Here is a 24,496-nt window from a genome sequence, read left to right as displayed (position 1 = left end):
ATTTACACTGCAGGGAAATTATAAATGGATTGGCATTCTGCCGGAATTACTACATAAATATAATAATACTATTCATTCCACTATTAAAATGAAACCTATCGACGCTGTTAAAAAAGAAAATGAAAAACATCTATTGACAAACATCTATTGCAAAAAGTTTTCTGTGATAAAAAGAAAAAGTAAATTTAAGATAGGTGAATATGTAAGAATTAGTAAACTTAAGCGTCCTGGTTTTGATAGAGGTTTTACACGCAATTGGAGTACAGAAATTTTTCGAATTGCTAAAGTTTTCTTTACTAATCCTCCGACATATCACTTAGTAGACTCAAATAATAAACCTATTGAAGGAAGATTTTACGGACACGAATTACAATTAACGAAATTTCCAAACACATATTTAATTGAAAAAGTGTTGCGAAAGAAAAATAATAAGGCCTATGTGCAATGGTTAGGTCTGCCAAAAAGTGAAAATTCTTGGATCGATTTAAAACATACTATATTGTAAAAAAAAAGAGAAGTCAAGAATTTATAGATGAAGCATGTCATCACAAGTTTTTCTTGTAGATTTTATAATTTCAAAAAGTGAATTTTATATTTTAAATTCTAGCAACACTGTAAATTTTCGTTGCTTAGTTAAATTGTCATCATCACGAGGTCTATCAGTATCACAAGTTCTTCCACAAACGCTGTTTTTTTTATGTAAAGGAGAAAAGAAAGCAAAATATTTAAAAACGCTATTTAAAATAAATGCAATATATCTGTAATAGAGATGGAATGGAAAATTCCTTTTACATGTATGGTAGCAGGTCCCACAGGTTGTGGAAAATCATATTTTGTTAAAACATTTCTTGACCATTATAGCAAGTTATTTAAAAATATTGTATGGTGTTATGGTGAATGGCAACCGTTGTATGATACTGTTTCAAACTGTACGTTTAAAGAAGGTTTACCTCAAAATAATGAATTTCAAGCACATGAGGGTCCACATCTTGTCATTATAGATGATTTAATGCGTGAGTGTGACCATCGGATTGTAGATATTTTTACTAAGGGTAGCCATCATAGAAATATAAGTGTAATATTTATAACACAGAATATTTTTCATCAACAAAAAGGAATGCGGGATATTTCGTTAAATTGTCATTATATTGTTTGTTTTAAAAATCCTAGAGACCAAGCTCAAATTAATTATCTCGCACGACAATTGTATCCAGGTAATACAAAATTTATTCAAGAAGCATATCAAGATGCAACTCGAATTGCACATGGTTATTTACTCTTTGATTTAAAACAAAATACTCCTGATGAGCAGCGAGTTCGAACAAATATCTTTCCAACAGATTCTTTTAATTATGTTTATGTACCTGTAAAAAAATAATAATTGTAATATGGTTTATATTCTAACAACTATTTGTGCTTTAATAGCTGTAAAAAAAAAAATGATTAGTAAGGAAAATGCACATTTGTTAAAACTTTTAGCAAAGTCAAAACCGAAAGCACGTAAGGCAATTTTACAAAATGCAGATCCTGATTTAATTCGTTCTATTTGTGAATGTTCCTATAACGTATTACAAGGAAATGTTCCATTAAATAAAACAGAGATAAATAAGCTAAAAAAATATAAAAAGGAACTGAGATATTTGGTGAAAAAAGGTCCGTCATTAAAACAAAAGAAAAAACGAATAATTATACAAAAAGGTGGTTTTCTTACTGCTTTGCTTGCACCTATTATTGGAGGTATACTATCTAGTTTAATTAAATAATTATGCAAAACGCACAAAAACTTATTTTAATCGCACCAGAAAAATTACATCATTATCAAACGATATCTAATCTTGATGATGAAATGAAAGAAATTTTAAATAATAAAAGTTTAAATGCAGAAGAAAAATGGACAAAATATAGAGAAGTCTTACAAAAATATTTAAATATAATTCAAAAACCGGCAGCAGTTACAACAACAGCAACTACCACTACTACTATGGAGGAAGATGAAGAAGAGGATGATGATGAGGATGATGAAATAATATCTACTCTCCCTGAAATTTGTAAACGTAAAGCGAGACCTTTATTACGTAAATTGAAACAAAATCCAAATATTCAATGGGACGATAATGGAAATGTGAATATTAATAATAAATTAATTCCAGGTGCAAATATAGTGGATTTGATATCCGATTTTGTTAGATGTCGTAAGAAAAATATTTCAGTTGCCGGCTGGAAACCTTTTGCTACATTATTAGCAAAAGCCAATATACCTTTAGAGTACATTGGTAATCCTCAACGAATAGATTATATTAGAAAACTAACAGAAGAAGACGAACAAGACGAAGAAGAAGATGGTCCTCCACCCCGTAAACGCAAATGGTGTACTTATAAGCAATAATAATAATAATATTCTATTGTAATCTATTGTTATTTTTAAGTATATAGAAAGAAAGATGAATGAGCCGTACCTCAATTACTACATATATCAAGCAGGAGGTAATTATAACGTGTATAGAGGTACAGCATATCAAGAAGGTTATGGCATTGGTAGTTTTCTAGGAGGTTTATTTCGTACTGTATTTCCTTTATTAAAACAAGGTGCAAAAACTGTTGGTAAAGAATTGATACGTACAGGAATTAATGTAGCAGGAGATGTACTAGATAATAATAGACCTATTGAAGAGTCTTTGCATGATCGATGGCAAGAAGCTAAAACAAATTTAAAAAATAAAGCTCAAAATAAATTAAATCAGGTGTTGGAAGGATCTGGAAGAAGAAGAAAAAGAAAGAAAGTTCATTTTAGTGGTGCTGGTGTGAAACGGATAAAAAGATCCAAAGATATTTTTGATTGATTAATTATGGAGCAAAGTGATAGTTTTTATCTCACACTTCCTAGCAATAGTTCTATGAAATATTTTCCTCAAAATACTCTTGCTTGTTATACTACTAAATTATATCAACCTATTGTACTGGAGAAAGGAGTGTGGGAAACAGCTGTTGTTGAAGTGCATTATACAAGTTCATTTCAGAATGTTTCCAATTATACAAATAATATTTATTATCGTCTCATGAATACAAAAAACTGGAACATAACTCAAATCTTACCAGGCCACTATTATCATGTTGATGATATTCTATCTCAAATTAATCATAAAAGTGATATATTAAATTTACAATTAAAAGTCAAAGCATCAGTGAAACGAATTGAGGTTAATAGAGTAATAAAAGATCAAGAGAAGCATATACAAGTACGCCTATCTCCTGAACTAGCCAGAATACTAGGTTTTGATCATATTCAGCAAGAAGATATTGCAGTTGTTCATCATGCTCGTTATCCACCTGATTTACAAAAAGCGCTACCTACACTTATGTATATTTACAGTGATATTGTAGAACCACAAATGGTGGGTGACACCGTAGCTCCATTGTTACGTATTATAAATACAAATATTACAGAGCATGGTATTAATAATGTACATATTTTTGATAATCCTCATTATGTCACTGTGCAACGTAAACAATTTGATCAAATTATTATTGATTTAAGAGATAGTACAGGTAATCCACTTCCGTTCCAATATGGCAGTGTATGTGTAAAATTACATTTTCGTAGACGTAATATGGTATTGTAAATTTTACCATGTGTGAATATTAATAGTAAGAAAAATGCAGTGTGAGTGTATGAAATCAGAATTAGATTTATTTGCTGGTTTACCCACTCAAACCAGTATTATAGGTAATAAAATAGTTCCATATAAACCTGTGGCTTCAATAGCTGATAATGCACCAATAGAATTTGTAGTCCCCGGTCATGGGGATGACTATATTGACTTACCGCACACAATGTTATATGTTAAAGGTAAAATTACTAAATCAGATGGTTCTAATTTAACTTCTGCCGATAAGAAAATCGGCCCTGTAAATGATTTTCTCAATGCAATGTTCAGTGAAGTGCAATTATATTTAAATAATCAAATTATTTCCTACTCTTCACATACATATCCATATCGATCGTATATTGAAAAACTACTAAATTATAATGCTGAAGCTAAAACAACGCATCTTCAAACATCAATGTGGTTTAAAGATACTGCAGGGCATATGGACAGTGTGGCCGATGCTAATGTAGGATTTAAACAACGTTTTCTTCTCACTGCTTTAAGTCAGTCATTTGAATTATTGGGTTATATTCATGCTGATATTTTCAATCAGGAGAAATTTTTACTGAATGGTGTACAATTGCGTATTAAACTAATTCCAGCTAAACCTACATTTTGTCTAATGGGTGACGCAGATGCTGATGGAAAAGTTGTAATTACAGATGCAACATTACTTGTGAAAAAGGTTGATGTATCACCAGCAGTTAAAATAGCACAAAATAAAGTGTTACAAAATCCTAAATTTAGAATAAAATATCCTATAACAAAAGTGCAGGTGAAGACAGAAACTCTGCCACAAGGAATTATGGATAGTACACTTCCAGATCTGTTTTCAGGCATAGTGCCTAAACGTATTATTATTGGTTTTGTTACTAATGCTGCTTTCAATGGTACTTATCAAACAAATCCATTCAATTTTCAACATTTTAGTATGTCATTTTTTACATTGTATGTTGATGGAAATCCAATGCCCTTCAAACCTTTACAACCAGATTTTGATAATAAGCTATATGTACAAGCATATTCTACGTTATTTACAGGTTCAGGTATTTATTATTCTAATCAAGGTAATAATATTTCACTCGCTGAATATCCTAATGGTTATACTCTACTAGTGTTTGATTTAACTCCTGATTCAAGCGCAAGTGCTGCATTTCATACTAGTCCACAACGGCAAGGAAGTGTACGTTTAGAGGTTCATTTTAAAGAAGCACTGTCATCTCCTGTAACAACAATTATTTATGGTGAATTCTCTTCAGAATTAGAAATTGATTTCCAGAGAAAAATATATATTAATTAAAGGGGAAAATGTTAAATACAATTGAGCTTTATGAAGCATTACAACAAAATTTGCCTAAAGATCATTTTATTGGTGTGTATGCTGCTGATGAGTTACCTTTGTTTATTCATACATTTCCAGCCGCCATAATTATAAACACTGATTCTAGTGATAAGCCTGGTGAACATTGGGTTGCTGTTTATATATCTAATATGTGTGTGGGAGAGTATTTCGATAGCTATGGTATACCTCCCTATATACAACATCATATAAGGTTTTTAAAACGAAACTGTCTGTATTATACATGGAATAATAGACGTATTCAAGGTGATTTATCTCAATTTTGTGGACATTACTGTTTCCTATATTTAGCATGTCGTGCATCTGGTTATTCGATGCAGGATTTTTTAAACAAATTCTCACTCACTACTATTGATGCTAATGATATTATGCTTTATTCATTTATGAGAGTATGATGATGTTATTTTTTTAAACTCCGCCATTGCCGGTCCCAAGCCCTGGATGAGAAAGGAGGAGGGTTGGGGGTGTTGCTATCCCCGTAAAAGAAAATAATGTTGGGTTGGAAACGAGTACACTTCTATTCTCTGCTATGTTAAAATAGGGGTTGAAAAAGGGAACAAGTTTTTGTGTGTTACGTACTCTCAATGTAATTTCTGCTATGTTCAATTAGGGGTGGAGCCCTCTGCTATGTCCGCCATGTTTCGTAGTCTCTGTCATGTTGAAATAGGGGTTGGAATGAATACACTCCTAAAATGGAGGTTGTTGTGTTTATTATCTGCTCTGCTATGTGTTCGTAACTGCTATGTTGCATAGTCTTATGCTAAGGGGTTGAAAACGAATACACCTCTGCTATGTGTTCGTAGGTGTTGAAAAACGAGTCCACCCCTAAAATGGAGGTTGTTGTGTGTTACGTAGTCTTATGCTCTGCTATGTGTTCATAGTCTCAGTGTAATTGGAAAATAAGCCATGTTCTTTTATTAGCTGTGCTATGTATTATCTGTTCTGTTGTGTGTTCATAGTCTCAGTGTAAGGGGTTGAAAAATATGTTCATAAAAGAGAATGAATACACCCCTTCTATGTTTCATATTCTTATCTGTTATCTGTTCTGCTGTGTGTTACGTAGTGTCAGTGTAATTTCTGCTATGTTAAAATAGGGGTTGAAAAATATGCTCATAAAAGGGAACGAGTTCACCCCCTTAAAAGTGGTCGTAAAAGGGAACGAATTCACCCCTAAAATGGAGGTCGTAAAAGACCGTGGGCTCACGGTGCACGGTGGTCATTTTCCCAGGGGCTTGTGAGTTGGCTAAAACTGTTCCAGATCGATCCATTTTCTACTACTAAGGTGCGATCAAAATATGATGGACATATCTAATATAAGAACACTAATGTAAACGGACCAGTGGTTCTTGAAGATAAAAGCCAAGCCTACTCATGACTTTTATATTCAGTCCCTTTGTCGAGCGACATTTTTATACAACAAAATACTTTGGTTTGTGTAATATTTACCTGTACCTTGGGCAGAAAGTACTCATACATATGCACTGTGCTTAGTAGAATGTTCATTTCATATTAACAAAAGAAGAATGTTTTTAATATATATGTAAGTGATTATTATGGGATAGTTTATGATATGGACAGGTTTTATGGTTACCTAGTCAGTGAGTTTGTGTACTTAACAGTTTTAAGAAAAGGATATTATAAGTTATAACAAATAATAAACCAGTTTAACATTGTTGATAGACGTTGTCAGTTGTATTAAAAAGGTGAGATTAATGATATTTAAGTATCGCAACTAATATTTTTATGACAAAGAATTATTACCACTTCGGATTTTCATCCCAGCAAACGAACCAGGTTTACGACTATCTTTTGATAAGTCGTTATAGAATAAGTAGTCCACAATGCTTCCTCTCGAAAATAAACAATAACATTCCCAATGCAGAGTATACACGTGTTTGTAGTTATGAAAACATGTAAAAATTATGACGACACAGTTCACTGAAAAGTGGACTGTAACACCCCCTTACTATCAAACACGGTTATCACCCTAGGAAATAAAATTAAATCTTGAAGTGTTACATCCCACGGTTATGCAGGCTAGGCTGAAAAGGATGATGAGGATAACAAATGAATGAAATGGTGGAATTAAGAAAGTGGGAGGAAACGGAAAAACCCACGCACACGGTGTCTGTCCACCAAGAAGCTTACTTGGCGTGAGCTGAGATCGAACCGAGGACCCCATGCACCGGAAGCGAACATTCTATCATTGAGCCACCGAGGCTCGGGTTATCACCTTAGAGTTCATTATAATTGGACACTATTGGTTGCAATAAGATATGCAGATATCACCAGCAATTTCTGAAATGAAAAATATTCTTCAATCTTGAAAAACTTGGCCAATCTTGTAACGACGAACATTCATATTATTACTGATTTTTTTTTTTAACCATTAAGTTCAAAGTTATAGAAAACAACAGCAGAAGGAATCCTTTTTCGAACAAGATTTACAATACTGAGCTCAGTGTTTAATTACCGGTACCAGTGCTTAAGACATTTTTTTTTTTATAGCTCTTAATTTTCAAGTAACAACCACCTACCTTTTCTCATTTTTACCAGGCGAATTGTTCCCTTTTTGAAGAAGCTGTCCAGGTGTCGATGTTTTCGCTTTCAATGCATCTTCACTCTCCTCATCATCCATACTAACGTCGCTTCCAGAATCCACATCATCTTCATCCTCAGGATGATCCACCTCTTGGTTTTCCATTTCAGAATCCTCCTCACTGGACTCTTGTACGTTAAAACTTCCAACCCAAGATTTATCCATTTGATTTCAGTGTCTTTTGTTTCTTTTTGCTTAGCAAGGACTGTTCAAACTCTTTATGGTGCACTTGCCCTCTGATGTCACTGCCTGACTATTTCTTGCAATTAAATCAGCTACACTGCCTGTTTCTTAGATTTATGTCACTTAACATTCATTTGCTTCTTCCAAATCTACCTGCAACACATTAATACGAGTTAGCAACACTGAACTCTGTTCTTAATTAAGAAGCCCCATCACGGCGAAATTAAAATACCGCTGATTTTACAGTAATCCTGTAATATCTTCAAATAGATAAAAGATAATCAAAAAGTGGAACAAGACCTCCCTAGACAATATTATTTTACATGAGATACCGTTATCACCACTCACTTATCTACTTTCGATTTCCAGCCATTTAGAAACCCGGCATTTATTTTCGCGTTTCTACATGGCTGCAAACGGAAAGCTATTAGGTGGCTCGTGATAACGGTACCTCATGCAAAATAATATTGTCCAGGGCGCTTTTGTTCCACATTTTGATTATCTTACGTCTATTTGAAGATATCACAGAATTACTGTAAAATTAGCGGTATTTTAATTTCGCAGTGATAAGGCCTCTTAAACATATTTCTTAAGGATACTAACTCACGTAGCATGCACGCCACTTGCCAGACGGACGGACCATATGTATTGTAACATACGAAAAGTTAAATAAAGATATATAGACCTTATATGCATAGAAACATTTTGAGTGAAGTAAAACAATATACAGGGACGTTTAATCTGCTGCTACAGACCACGAGGATCTATGGAGGAGGAGCTGCGGTGGCTCAGTAGAACGCTCAACTCTATAACCACACAAGAACGAAGTTACACATATTGCTACAGTTCGTGTATTTCTATTCTGGAATACTTATTGTTTGTGACTATTTACAACATAAATAAGTACTCCTTAAGTGTGGTAGCCTTATTATTCAATATATTATAACTATATGACGTATACATAGCAACAAACTCACATACGTCCTTCTAATTCAACGTTCTGATCTGTTATATCTTCGTTATATTGACCGATTCCATTTCAAATTGTCCAGGTAAAACAAAATTCGTCCCTATCATTGTCTCAGATTTAATTCATATTTTTTAAATATGGTATCTACATGCAATATTATTAGATCCGTATTTTCTCTTTTTGCTGAAAAAATTTCTACTTAGATATACAGCCTTCCAAAATGCCTGCCCTCCTCTCGGATTGCTTGAAAAACTGAAAAATATGTCAAATTAAAAGTTTTATCGTAGAGAAACGAGTATACTTAGTAACATAATCGCAATAGTAGAAAGAATATATAGTAGTGTGTTTCGGTGGAAAGGGAAAATTCGTCTGCTGGTCCAATAGGAATCACGCAATTCGCTCGCAACTTGGGTGAAAATTTTGCTTCAAATATTTTTATTTCTGGCCTCACGAGCCATATCAATCATCTGCTTGTGGTATAGAAATCTACTCCATAAGGTCTCTTGAAAAATGTAAAGGACTTATGTTTCTGATTATTACATTCTAGTTATACTATGATGAAAAGCTGAAAATTTCATTAAGACGCCATGTTTGGCTGCCATTTTCTCAAAAATCCCACCTTTTTAAAAATCCGAATTTCTTACAACTATTGGAGAAGTATCTAAGTATTTAATATCCGTTAACCGTTCATGCGACTGCAACCCTAACGTTCGCAATTACTGAAATTTTGACTTTTGTACTTGGAATGTAAATATTTCCAATGGGCATTTAGGTTCTACACACAAGGCGATTTGAAAGAAATATGAAAATTGTCCGAGATAAAGCCTGACATCAAATCGAGTAGAAAAGTTCCTATAAACATGAGTCGAATTCTGCTTTGTTTTCGAACTTGGGACCCAAAATCGGCTCGCGACAATGAAAAATAAAATATATATTTCGCGTTAAATCAGAAACTATGTTAAAGTTGTGATGAAATTCAGAAAGTTGATTTGTATCAATATAATGATTATTACATGCGTTGTAATTCGGTTGGCAGTGCTACCGGGAACCGGTCAAAACCCCCACAGCCAAAACACCCACACTCAAGAAATGTCAAAAAGCCCACACAAACGGTCATAACCCCCACACAAATGGACAAATCTCCCAAACACACGAACGGTCATAACCCCCACACTCAAGAAATGTCAAAACGCCCACACGATCGGTCATAACCCCCACACAAATGGACAAATCTCCCAAATACACGAACGGTCATAACCCCCACAGCCAAAACCCCCACACTGGTAATCGGTCATAACCTCCAACGGTCATAACTCCCACACAAATGGACAAAACAGCCACACATAGCAACGGTCACAATCCCCACATAAATGGACAAAACTCCCACACAATCGGTCAAATCTCCCACACTCTGAAATGATCCTGGTTGTATGTCTTGCCCTTGTACTTTTTAATAACATTTTTTATTCCACTTAAACCGATGTTTAGTTCCACTTAACACTAAAGTGGGCGTCGTAAAGAGCTGCAACAAAGACGTACAATCACGATATTTTCAGAGTGTGGGGGATTTGTCCGATTGTGTGGGGTTTTTGTCCATTTATGTAGAGATTGTGACCGTTGCTATGTGTGGGAGTTTTGACCGATCGTGTGTGCGTTTTGACATTTCTTGAGTGTGGGGGTTATGACCGATCGTGTGGGCGTTTTAACATTTCTTGAGTGTGGGGGTTTTGACCGTTCGTGCGTTTGGGGGATTTGTCCATTTGTGTGGGGGTTATGACCGATCGTGTGGGCGTTTTAACATTTCTTGAGTGTGGGGGTTTTGACCGTTCGTGCGTTTGGGGGATTTGTCCATTTGTGTGGGAGTTATGACCGATCGTGTGGGCGTTTTGACATTTCTTGTGTGTGGGGGTTTTGACCTAGACCCGTGCTACCAACTTGATATAACTTTTACTTGTTTTCAAATGACACTACGTGGATTTTACTTGTGACCGTCAGCATGGCCACCACAAGGTTACACTTTTGGACAGTGTATTTCTTTCCAACTTTTATTCATCTTACAAATCATTATTATTTTATTCATGGAAAAGAAAAGTTATTTTTCTTGATTGGTTCTGAATGCTTCCAAGCTGGTGAGAAACTCAGTTCTTTCTTTCTCTGCAGGTGTTCCTCAGTTTTTATCGCCTCTGACGACAAAACAAAGGACTTGTTGTTTTCCCAACGCAACTCATATCGTCTTGACCCCCAAGTGAAGTTACCAACCCATGGTTTTCGCTACTGTGACTGTTTTGTATATATTTTTCATAACTACATTTATTACGGTTGGAAATCTTTTTAGATATGAAGTTATTACAGTGTGAATGAATGCTCGTCGAATGTTGCGTTCCCACGCATTAACATTTCGTCATCCTTCCTACCATGGGAATAGTGCTCATAGCCTGTAGGAGTCACAGACGAAATGACGAACGAAGCCACACAATTGCCAATGTGCATTCTTTTCCACTGAACTGTTTTATATAGAATCATAGGGTCAAAAATCCATCAGTCGTGGAAGGAATCTTCAAGTTTAGTCTGCAACACTTCTTTAATCGTAGTCTTCGAGTTTTTGTTCCCACACAACTGAAACATGTGTTGCCAGAGTTCTTAAATCTACCACCATTATATTTGTATTGTGTAGGAATATACAAACTTCGATACTTCTCTTATTAATTTTTACAATGTATTACCAACCCGAGGTATGGTGATCGGGATGTTCCCGAGTATTCGGGGGTAAAAGCGAGGAGAGAGAATCCACCACCGAGAGAGGAAGGAACGAAAAATTCTTTGATGAGTAATTTATCTACATATTAGTACAGGATGATTACGAAGAGTAATTAAGCGTGTGATAAAATCATAATTGTGGTATCAACCGGAAAAGTGAACAAAGTGATGTTCTCATAATTATCTTCTGAAGTACAGCATTTTCCGAGTTACGAACCTTCATCAGGAGTTAGTGTTCTCTCCATTCCCCACACTCATTTTGACCCCAATTACGCAGTGAAAGTCTCGAATCAGTGCGAATAATAATCATACAGTGCAAGCGATCACAAAAGGGCTATGTTCCTAGTGTTTTTATATATCATATACATATCTACGTCTATTTTGCGATATTAAGTGTTTTATCTTCCTCGATTTCATTCATTCAGTTGTGTGTGTAATTTCTTCTGTTTGAGAATTCGTGCTATGTGAATTGAAAATTCTATGTGTTATTAATATCTTTCATTTTACTCCGTACACACGTATGTGTCTATTCAATAAATAAAGAGTTCGTCTAAGGGGATATTATCTTCTTTATTTATGTGTGTGCGAATCCTTACGAGTAGTCGGATTACCAGTCACGTATATATATGCGTATGCAAAAGTAAGTATAACTAAACCTAAGTCTCGAAATCACTGAAGCTACTCATTGCAAATCACTTGTTTTATTTTACTGCCATCAATTTGCTCTTGGACAGGACATGAGCTTGGAGCAGTTATCAGCTGTTTCTTTAGGGAATACTCCGGAAGCCAGTACCCGAGGGAGACGGTAGGTTGCATACTTGATATTTGGTATTCAGTAATGATTGTAAACATCATATGAAGCACATTTTCCCCACATGACCACAGTTTTCGAAAACCTACATGTATTTCATTAAAAGGGTTTTTTTCTTGTGCGTTATTGATAGTTTGCAACATTGAGTGTGAATTTCACAATATTGCGAGTGAACTGCACGATTCCGATTGGACCAACAGAAGAATATTTCCCTTCCACCGAAACACACCACTTTATATTCTTCCTACTGTTGCGATTATGTTACTACGTATACTCATTTCTCTACAATAAAACTTTCAATTTGACATGTTTTCCAGTTTTTCAAGCAGTCCGAGAAGAGGGCAGCCATTTTGGAAGGCTGTATATCGAAGAAATTATTTTTTCTCCAAAAAGAAAACATACGAGTCTAATAATTTTGTATGAAGTTTCTGATTTTAAAAAATGAAATAAATCTACAGTCGTGTGAACCACCCTGGACGATATGAAATGGAATCACTCTATTGATAAAATTAGTACATAGATACCGTACTATTTCCTGGCAACCGCAATCAGTACAGATTTGTTGCCATAATAACACGTAAATTACAGAAATCAACATAAAATAATGAAATAATAAACAAATCAGTATTAAATTAGTACATTTTAAATTACTTTTCTTTTTCTTTCTCTTCTGGTTAATGCAACATTTAAAAGCACTTTTTGCCCTAAAGATTATACGCAATCGCACATAAATGTTATCGTTACAACTCTCCAAGGGGTTCCTGGTTTGATCCTAGTCTCATGTCAAGTCGGCTTTGCGGTGGATAAACACTTGTGGATGGGTGTTTACGGGGTTCATCCGTTTTCTCCTACTCCTTCATTCCACCATTTCGTTCGTTGTTATCACTACATACTCCCTTTAGGCTCGGAGCATATCGTAGGACGTTAAACTTCAAAAAGTAAATAAACAAATAAATGGCGCAAACTTAACTAGATGATATTTGAAACTTAATGCCATTGATTCAAACTTTCGGGACTGACATTTGCTGCCTTTGATTTCTGAGCAACTTTCCACTTTATTCATAACGTTGACATAAGGTGGATCACTACGTGTTCTCGGTGCTATGCTAAACGCTGCTTCAATAGTGCAGCGTTGCCAGATAGTGTCGAGTGTTACTGACGCCAGACAATAAAGGAAGTAATGATGGAATTCTGCTTGGATAATTACTGGAGAAATTAGTTTTCGATCTTTCCCGCAATTCACAACTAAGTTACGCTTCTCAAACTGCAACGCTAGAATCCAGTAATTTTCTTATTATGACTACCACAGTAAACGTTCAAATTTGGCAATAACGCATTATGGCGGTCTGCGCAAGCTTCTTATCAAAATCTATTTCCTTAAATGTAAATTAATATTTAAATAAAATGTGAAACATAACACGAAAAACGGTCAAACAATATATCTATTTCGTAACAAGATCGTTACTTCAAAATACTTTACACATACAAATAAACATTTCTTAAAACTGAGCACTTCCACTAGGATTTAACAGCGAGTGCCATCTTGTGTGTTCATTGTAAAACTAATCAAATATTTTCTTTTATTTGCTATCTTTTTCGATATCAGAAGACAACCAAATGAATCAGTATCTTGTATTGTAGCTGAAACAGAACTCTATCTTACAGTACAATATTTATAATATGTAACGTTTCATTGCCAAGTAATTAAGGGAATGATCTAAAATATGTATTGACTTCCGGATGGTGATCCACCTTAACTGAAAAGTGTGCCCCATCAGAAACTGAAACCAAGGCTACACGCCATTGTTGCACAATCTTACATAATTTACTTGATGTATTTGAGGAGTTTCAGAAGCACTAGTATGACGTCTCCGTCGGGCACATGAGAGAATAAACGCAATTTGCGTCAGCTGACTCAGTACATGACTCCTGCAAGCAGGAATTCAAACAATATTGGGCACATACTGATGCTCAGTGACATCTCCTGAAGACAAATCCTGTAACTAGCAAATAGAAATTAATCGAACCACTGCTAAGTACAGAAAACATAAATAACACGGTACAGTCCGCAGCAAAAAACCTGCAACATGAGCATGTAAGTTTATTGTGAAACTACGCCTAACAGCCCAGGGAATCAACGTCTAAAATGGCACGAATCACGCAGGAGAAACCTCGGTGTCTTCCCCTGCACACGTATTTTGGAGCAAAAGACTTCGTCATTTCACAATAAACGTACATACTCATGTTGCAGGTTTTTTGCTGCGGACTGTACAAGTCAAAATGTTCCTCGGTCATTCCACCGAAAATCGCACATTTTTTTCTGCACTTAAACATTTCTGGTAGTGGAAAAAATGAAATGAAATCTTTAAGTTTTACGTCCCACGATTATGCTGGTTAGGCTAAAGAAGACGGTGAAGATGAGAAATGAATGAAATGAAGAAAGTGAGAGGAAAGGGGAGAACCCCGAAAAAAGCCACGAGCACGATGTTTGTCCACCACAAAGTCCACACGGCGCGAATTTCTGGTAGTGGAAGTGTGAAAATTCTGAATATTATGCTAAATAACCTTTTATTCATAATATACTTGCGGTAAGAAAACAGAGTTTTAGAGTTGGCAGGTATACAAACTGTAACCCTGGAAGGTTATGTATAAAATGATGTCACGATACAAGGGAATGGCATGCACTTCTTTCAGCTGTAACACGTACAATACGTGAAAATAGAACTAAATATGAGTAGAACAGTAAAATATCAGTTATTAACAAAGTATGAATAAAAATAAGTGGATCATGCTGTGTCGCCGGACCACACGAAAATGTCTGTCTGTCTGTCTGTCTGCCTGTCTGTCTGTCTGTCTCTCTCTCTCTCTATATATATATATATATAAATTATTATTTAGTTTCTTTCCCAGAGTACTAGGTTGACCTCGGCTCACTTGGTAGTGATTATTGTTCGAAATACAATGTGGACGTATGGCATAAAAAATAGTGCATAAAACACGAACCAACTTGTGCTAGGTGGCTAATAAAAAGGACTAATTCTATCTAACTGAGTAAGAGCAGGAGCGCAGCAGGAGGACCAAGCATTAGATAGGGGGTGCATCCGAAGGGAGAAGACACGTCAGCGGCGGTGGCTATACGCAAAAACGGATAGTGAAAAACCACTTTGTGTATCACAAAATGCATGGACTATGTGTTGCACGGCTTTGGGGAAGATACTAATTGTCATCCAAAAAAGTACCTGAGCTCCTTCGTGGCTAAGCAGTTAGCGTACGCGCCTTTGGCGTGAGAGATCCGAGTTCGATTCCCGGCGGGAAATCACGTGGTTCGGTTAATCAGTAGGTCCTGTCTCATATAGCCTCGCTATTGAAAGGGCCTCACCTCAAAATCAACTCAACCCAAAAAAGTACCAAAATGTACTAAATTAGGTTAGGTTTGGTTAGACGTTCCTCTTTTTTTCTGTAGTTTCAAATTATTTCTATAATTACGACAAATTGTTCGCCTCTTTAGTAGACCATGCCTTTCACACAATTGGAACAACTGACATTTTTCATTTTTGTACAACTCGATAAAACTCAAACACGATATGTGACAATCTTGCCATTTACGCACCATTTCCACTCTGCCTTTCCCATAAATCATAACAAGTTTACCTCTCCGCCAAATAGACTCTTCCGCCCCCACATACCTTAACATAAAAAAAACAACTAACAACAAGTATTTTCGTAACTTCAACTATTCCCCTCACCTGACTTTCATTCACTCTTTTTCACAAACCAAGCCAAAATTCTTCAATTCATCACTCCTGGTAGATTTGTCGGGATATAAAATCCAATCGTGAACATTAGCATTGGTTTCATTGCCTCTACGCCAGGAAGTCTACGAGCAACTTCGGAGAGTCTTCTCATCAATTGGAACAACAAAAGCATAATCGAAAACAAAGGACAACTTAGGCAAATGCTCGTATCATAACATTTAATTTTCTTCTTTCCATTCTTTTACCTTGCACAAATCTAGTCGCTATTTGATCGTTTCCTTTCTTGAGGATTATTTATGCATTGAAGCATAATCTTTCATAATATTAGTTGCGTGTGAGTTGTCAGTTCTCACCCCATTAACAACAGTCTGAGCAATTACGGTAATTCAGGAGTAAATCATACATCAATATCTGAGCTAATCAAACAGATATTCGACACCTGCAAAATAGTGTTATCTATCTTTATATATATATATAAATGAAAGTGACTATTTTTGTGACATAATTCTTGAACCATGAGACCGATTTCGATCAAATTTTCAACATAAATGAAGTTCAGGCCTGGGATGGACTTTATCAATTACGTTTTGACGGTGCAACTTAGAAGAGGGGTGAGATATATAAAAGTGATCGATATTCGAGTCGAATCCATAGTTTTCGGTGTCGCTCAGATGAACAGTGACACTTCTAATGCAATTTAAATCCAAATTTAGCCCAAAATAATAGTACTTAATATTTAAGGAAAAAAAAAAAAAACTGTTAGAGAGCGCTTCACTAATAGTAAAAAGTGTCCCAGCGAAGCGGGTAATTGACGTTAGTACTTCACTAACCAACTAAAATCCTATTTAACAATTTAACTGGATTTTACCAGGATGTTAGACATATGACTAACGTTCTATAATGGACAGTAATGTTTTACTGTTGTGCACAATGTTCATGGTATCGCGCCAGAAATCCTAGAATATATATATCTTTAGTAATTGTGGTTTTGGAATTATTACTTACCGTACTGTAGACTTAGTAAGATTTCTGTTTACATAAAAAAGGAATTTTTAATTATTTTGTCATTTAGTTACACGTTTTCTTGGTTAAGTGACTATATCATATTTCAGTGGTTTGAATAACGGGAACGGCATAATAGCTTTTAATACTGAAATAATAATAATTAAGTAAGCAAAGCACTCAAGATCTCATTATTATTATATAATTTCATACGTCACTTTTTTCTCCATTATTATAATTTTTACAATTGATCCCAATCATTTTCAAAAAAAGCCCCATATTCGTTTATGTGAATAGACGATTATATAAACGAATATGGGGCTTTTTTCACTCTACAGAATATTACAAACGATTGGAGGAAGTATTTGAGGAAAATCTATTTTAGTCGTCAACTTCAATATTTCCTAGAACTATTTCTGTGAACAGTTTTCCAGGACTCATTTCCACTGAACACTGATATGCAAAACAGTGACGCTAACGTCGGTTTTTAAACTTTTTAATTTAGTGCATTGTCAAATATGTATATAATGATTTGTGACATACTGGTTACCAAACGCATCGTACTTGACTTTTTTTTTTTTTTTTTTTTTTATAAAAATGGTAGTAGACCAGAGTTCGTGAAGGTTTCTCCCATAGCTGAACGAACTCTTGGATGGCATTTAGTATCTCCCCCAAATCCATCGACATCTCCGGAGCCGACACTGTGATCTATAATGAGAAGTTGTGCCCGTAAACGACCTTGACTATGCGCATACCCTCTATCGGTGATGAGCCTGCTCCCGACGGACGCACCCCCCGTTAACGCTCGGACTACCCTGCTGCGCTCCTGCCCTGACTCGGTTAGATAGCATTCATGCTTTTGTGGTCACTTAGCACAAGCTGGTTCGTGTTTCATGCACTGTAGTTTATATGCCATACGTCCACATAGTATTTATACTCATGACAATTACAAATAACGAACTGTAATTACCACTAAGTGAGCCAGAGTCACTACCAAGTAATTCGGAGAAGAAACTAAATAATACCCGAATTCTATAAGTCTTACAGCTGCCTCTACTTTATCAACCATTAACAAAACAGTAAAATTTACGCTTAGTTTGGTGATCTATTCTCTTGTTTCCAGATATGGCACCATAGCAGATCATGATTTGCAAATTAGACTGGTAGCGCCATCTGGCGTGCGCAGGGAAAACGAAAAGCTAAAAATGGTGTATGTGTGTATGTATTTATGTAAGTGCGGGTGAAAACACAATATTATAAATGGATGGATGGAAAGACATAGCCTCAAACGCGGATAAAGGGCAAAAATCTTAAACGTATAAAAGAGAGAAATGAAATATTCTCATCGAGTGATGACTTGCTGAAAAACTTTTATTTTACTGTATGATAGTGATAAACTATTACCCTGGGGAATTCATTATAAATATGTTAAGAGAAACATGCATGGTTCTGAGTTAGGCGGGAAAGGATAATTGACATGATATAAAATTTGTCCTGTTTGATTTTCATTCCTACAAAAGTTAAGAGGATTCTGAAGCGCTAATTGAAAAAATATCTGCTGCTAACTAAAAGTAACGTAAAACTTTTATTAATCGGACAATATCAAAGTTCCTCATGAACTATCCGCGTTATGTAGTTTGTTCGTGTCGTACTTAAGTACTTAGTAAGGCAGAAACTAAACCTAATAATACAAACAACGTAAAGCCTTCTTATATCTGATCCATGAAATAAATACGTAGTATGAAGTAATTAGTGTCATGCGCTTCGTATAAGTATTTAGCGTGCACTTTTACTATACGGATTATTATTATTAATAGCAGCAGTAGTCGCAGTAGGAGGAAGTGGTTAGAAGCCCCGCAGGGGTTTATCGCGTTCTATTCTTGACATAAAAGGGGCAAATTAAAAGATTTCCCCTAGATTTTCCGTACATTTTACAATCTGTGGATCCGTATAGTAAAACTGAACCATATTTATTTATAAGAAACTTTGAAGCAGGATTGTGTAATCTATATTACCCAACCGTTCCTCCTCCATATGAAGTCGCGACAGGTGTAACCTAAACCTTATTGGTGTCTCCACTTTTGTGTGTTATCGTTCCCGGTAAGGTCAAAAGTGCACTTTGAGCAGAACATTAACACGTTGACTGCTGAGCTTGGTCGCACAGGTCGTCGGATATGCTAAAAAATTTTATTGTTGGATATTGATGCTTTTGCTTTGTTTTACAACAATATAACAGTTTTACATCAAATATATATGTTTATTGCGCAATTGTTGTAAGGACGCCGAAGGGCGTCTTGAGCATATGCCATCAACTTTTCATCCCATGTGCATTATTTTCAATTTTATAACCTGAAAGAAATATAATATATATAAGAATTTTTACATATATAGTTCAGAACAGCTTGTACAAATTTTATTTTGTCATGGTAATCATTAAAGCACGGCTGCAAACCCAATCCAGGCTCTCCAGGACACTTCGCGCAATGGTAGGTATTATCTTTTCCAATGTTCTTCTGTTTGCATTTCCTGCATTTCTTTATCAATATTCATCCTTTTGGCCAACAGAACATTCCGTTGACAGGTGACTTTTCTTTTGTACATCCAATGGCGGAGTTACTTGGGCCTATTGTTTCACTTCCAAAAGGTGGCATTTGTTGACGAAAATCATACAGCGATATTTTGTTCAACGAATTGTATTTGCTGTAAAGCAGGGTTGGCAAAAACCATGGTTTTTATTAAAAAAAAACAAAAAAAAAAAAAAACGGTTTTTTTGGTTTAAACCAGGTTTTTATGGTTTAAATGATTTGCTCTATATATTCATATCATATATGGACAGAAATAAATTTGATTCGCCTTGATGTTATTATGCAACAACCGGGTTATGCTGGAAGGGTTCACATAAGCTTAAAGCGGAATAAAAACCGCTTCTCGAGTTACATCCGAGAGAAATTGTCCTCCATTTGAACTCAGAACCAGGACTAATTGGCCACAAATGCGATACGTCTGCCGACTCACTGACGAAGGAATCCTGATAAAAAAAATACGTTGTACTGATCTTTATATGCTTCTTAATATAACTGTCACGAGTCATTTCAGAAGGACAAAAAGATAAACAGTTGCACAAGTGAAACCATTACACAGAATTACATATGAACAATTTCAAAGTACTACGGAGTACAGAAGAACTAATTTAGTTCAAGTTAGTTAACAACGAATTTTATTGGTCCAAATTAAAGAAATACACCGACGTAATCTGCATATCAATAAGAAAAGTGAATAAAGATACGAATTATTTGAGTCCACTTTGGGTCAAACTCATTTATACCTAGATAAATACCAAAGACACTTATTTCACTAAATGCCTCTTGTGGGGTCTGTATGACCCCCCCCCCACACACACAAAAAGTACGACATTTTCAATGTATTTTATCCATAGTAAACATTGAAACGAAACAATATTTAGAATTTTTCTTCGATTGCAATTACATAACAATAATAAAAACTACAAAAAATCACAAAATAAACATTTAAAAACTTGTAAAAAAAAAAAAGTTGCTTTTGTAGTATAATCTTTTTGAGTAATGAATGGGGAATTTAGGTCTGAATATGATACGAATAATATACGGGAGTGAAACGTGATAACCCACAAACGTATGTTCATCAAGATTTTACAAACACTTACACTTTTACGAACATTTTTTGTCTTTTGGTTTAAACCATGGTTTAAACCAGCCAACCCTGCTGTAAAGGATCCAAGAATAACAGTAACTGTGAAAAGTGGAAACAAAATTTCTTGTTCCATCTGATGGTTTCCCGTTCGTATCGATGATAGGTCACCATTTGGTTTTGTTGACCAACACCCTTCATGTAACTAACAAAGGGTTTTTTTCTTTTTTGTTCCTTTTTGTCTTTTGGAAATTCAAATGTATCAACATTAATATACTGTGGATTTCGCATTCTCTTGGAAGGCCCACTCATGGCGTAGGCACAAGGAAAGAAATACAGTATAATATGTATTTTACTGGCACAAAATCATAAATCATCATTCAAAAGTCCAAGAACAGATATTTTGTTCAACAATGCCTATATAAACACAAAGCACTGTAGACCGAAACGAAGGACACTGCAAGGTACCTTCGCTCCTTAGTAATCACTGTACAAAGTGTGAGTGCACTAGCGTGCACATGTAGGTATTGGCGGGAAAGTGAATCAGCTGCGGTGACAGGCGCCTTACGGCGTCCTGTGCATATACCAAATTCAGTACTGGACGCCGATGGGCGTCCTCAGCAGTGAACGTGTTAATAGGAACCGATACCTAATCTATTACGTACAAATAACAGTGATTCAATTCCTCCAATGCCATATCCTATGGCAAAAATATGAATGTTCGGATATAGTATACAAGAAGCTGCATTAGTTCCCGAAGGAGCAGGACGCTCATACTTTTAGGGATTATTCATTGAGTATGTACGAACGGCAAGTCTTTACTTTGACTCAAACTGTGCCTTTAATCGGTTCTTATAGGTTCAGTCACTTCCTAGAACTGTTTCTGCGTGAGTCACTTGTTGGAACTGTTCGTGCCTTTGGTGTGACGTCTTAGTTCATATTTTCCCCACTAGGTGTCTCTGTACAGTCATATGGTAGTTTGTAAGTGTGATGTCACATGTTCTGTCTGCTTGTATGTGTGTGCTATTGCTGGTGGCATGCGGGAAGCGCGTAATTGAATTTTCGTTTCATGGCGACGATCGAGTTAGCAAATGCAATTAAGAAACCGTTTCATGAATTTAATACAAAGAATTTAAACTTGTCGTTTCTAATAAGTTTGTATTAGATTCGGATATTAACTCATACCGCTTTGCGGCACTATGTGGTTTAATTGAGTTAGAGAAAACATGTGATGGTTGTGGTCGAAGGCTGAAGTTACTTCCGAAGTATGGGAGAAGTGGGCGTTTATTGGTTTTCCTTGTTTGTAATAATAGCAAATGTGCTCGGTTTAATAAATCGACGTCTGTGCGGAAAGGAACACTTTTCATTGTCACTTGGAGAGCGATATTTTCAATTTTTACGGCATGCTGGATATGTCTATCATTAGCGGTGAGTGTTTTCATTTTTTTAAATTTATATTATTTTTATTCTTGATTTGTTTTCCGCATCTAAATTAGGTTTATAGTAGTGGTTTGATTATTTATTGTCGTTTTGGATGTTTTTATGGTACTTGAGCGGGAGGTTTGGGGGGCGGTAGCCCCCCCATTTAGATCTAAAATTGATAGTCACCGCTTCACCTAAATTGATATTTAGTAACATTTTGGCCCTTGTACTTATAGTATAATTCTTAACATCGTACATTACTTTCACTCTGTTAGTAACTGTAAGCGATTCATCTGATCCGGTTCCGGGAGCAGTTTAGGCATGATTCCTAAACTGCTCCGGAAACCGGATCAGATGAATCGGTTGAAGTCACTGTTTGAGTCAAAGTAAAAATTTGCCGTACGAACTTACAAAGGGGGTAACAAAGCGATTTTATTTATCTATCGACTGATACGAAAATAAAAAAGAACGTACCTGTACTATATATCTGCATGTGTAGTGCCCTTGTACTTTATCTATGATTATGTGTCTGTGTGTGTGGGGGGGGATTTAACGCATATCGCATGTCTTGTGCACATGGATACTTCTTACTATTGCACTACGTAGAAAATTTATGGTATTTCATGTAGAAGTGGTAATAGAACACAGAAGAAATGCAGATCAGGGGGTTCTCATGTATACTATTACCACTGGTAATATTTGATGAGTGTGACCTGGAGGGACCTGTGAAGATCGGGTGCTACGCTCAAACCGAAGCCTCTCCAGACAGAAATAAGACTATAAAACTGTTACCTAAGGAAATGGGATAGATATACAAAAGTTTCCCACCAGTGATGGTCTCGGACGACTTCAGCATATGGCATCGGGGGGTCTATTATTTAGCTTTGGGAGGCCAAGTTTTTAACCGACTTTTTTGCGACATTCTATTCACATTTGGTCAGGTTAGGTTAATAACATTTAATTTAGACAGTACTGCCGAACGAGCGTTAGCAAGTGCAGGCAGGTTAGAGCCCCGTAGGGAGTTTTTTTCTTTTTGTATTCATTAGTGTTGGTCATCCATTATTAAAGAATTTCCCAGGCCTATGTTTAGCAGAAGGGGTCCAGCTCTTTTCTCTAAAAAAACCTACACTTTTGGTATTTTCTGTTCACATTCGGTTAGTTTAGGGTAGGTTAGGTTAGGTTAGTTTAGTTTATGTTATATTACTGTAGGGGTCCCAAAAAAATACAGAATTTCGCTTATTTCTACTAATATTAGGTTAGTTTATGTTAAGTTAGGTTAGATTTGGTTACGTTATGTTACGTCTAAGTACTTGCATCATTCATTTCTCCTGTAAATTTTGTGTTTTTTACGTGCTTCTGGACCCCTTGTACTAAACATACTCCTTTTCCCATCGGGGAAAAGCACCATCTTAAGTCGTCCAACTAGAGTAACAAGATTCAATTCTCCTGGGTCTACTCTATGGCAACCCCCCCCCCCCCCTTTTACTTTAACTACTGTTACTCTGCACGAAAATTCTTAATTTTCAAGAATTAATTCTGATAGCCACCATGAATTTTACGTGTTCCAGGACGGTAACTGTCACGCACCTCAGTACATATTTGCCATATCTGCATATCACGAAAATAATTTTTAAAGACTGGAAGGGAACTGGACGAGATATTTCTTCTCTAGTAGAGTAAAGCGGGGCAAACGGTCGCACTTAATGTTCAGCATGCTATTGCTGCTATACCAAAAACAATATTGAGATGATCCATAATTGTTATTTTTTTCTCGAAAGCCATGTGAAATGAATTATTTCTGGGCTATTGCTATACAGTCTTTCCCAAATACTTTGAATAGCAGAAGCGGAAGAGACAATTAGTAAAAGAAACAATTTTTCATCAATTATTTCAAGGAATTATAAAATTTAAGCTTTATGACTTAAAACACCAAATGTATGGTGTAAGAAAATATTAGACATGCAACACTTACTCTACAATTCCTTATACTGAAATATTTTCTACTTATTCATCACCACACTTTTATACCTATCGTGTAGCATGGAGCTCATGCGGTGCGAAATTAAAATGAACGAAAACACGTTGTGTACACCTTCATTTTTTTTAAAGTTACAACAGAAGAAGAAAAAGACTTCATACTGTAATATAAACATTATAGTGCTTCTCAGATGCTTGTAATCAGTATAATAGGATTTTATGTAAGGGGCGCGCTCATTGAATTACGTAAGGGTCTGCGTCAACGCAATAGAAAATATGCGTTTTAGTTCGCAATAAATCAGTATAGTACTTTTTATTGCTTTTTCCAGCTTTTGCGTTGCAGTAAG

At 35.7% G+C, this 24,496-nt stretch overlaps 1 protein-coding gene across 2 annotated transcripts in view; it reads right to left on the bottom strand.

Annotated features, from left to right (window-relative positions):
- LOC145663902 (RNA-binding protein 34-like) overlaps positions 1 to 24,298 on the bottom strand; it is a 59,237-nt gene extending 34,939 nt beyond the window's left edge. The window contains exons 1-2 of one of the 2 annotated variants that reach the window (XM_081730079.1): positions 24,145 to 24,298; positions 7,545 to 7,942 (exon numbers count right to left, since the gene is read on the bottom strand). In XM_081730079.1, coding sequence (XP_081586205.1) covers positions 7,545 to 7,771 — 227 coding nt within the window. In that variant the 5' untranslated portion in view covers positions 7,772 to 7,942; positions 24,145 to 24,298. The remainder of the gene's footprint in view (positions 1 to 7,544; positions 7,943 to 24,144) is intronic. The other variant, XM_081730080.1, reaches the window with a different exon arrangement.
- Between the last annotated feature and the right edge of the window lie 198 nt (positions 24,299 to 24,496).

Source organism: Thermobia domestica, chromosome 11 (assembly GCF_964235325.1).
Source record: "Thermobia domestica chromosome 11, izTheDome1.hap1.1, whole genome shotgun sequence".
NCBI lineage: Eukaryota > Metazoa > Arthropoda > Insecta > Zygentoma > Lepismatidae > Thermobia > Thermobia domestica.
The sequence above is the reverse complement of the archived record's forward strand: the minus strand, read 5'-3'. Positions and strand labels throughout refer to the sequence as shown.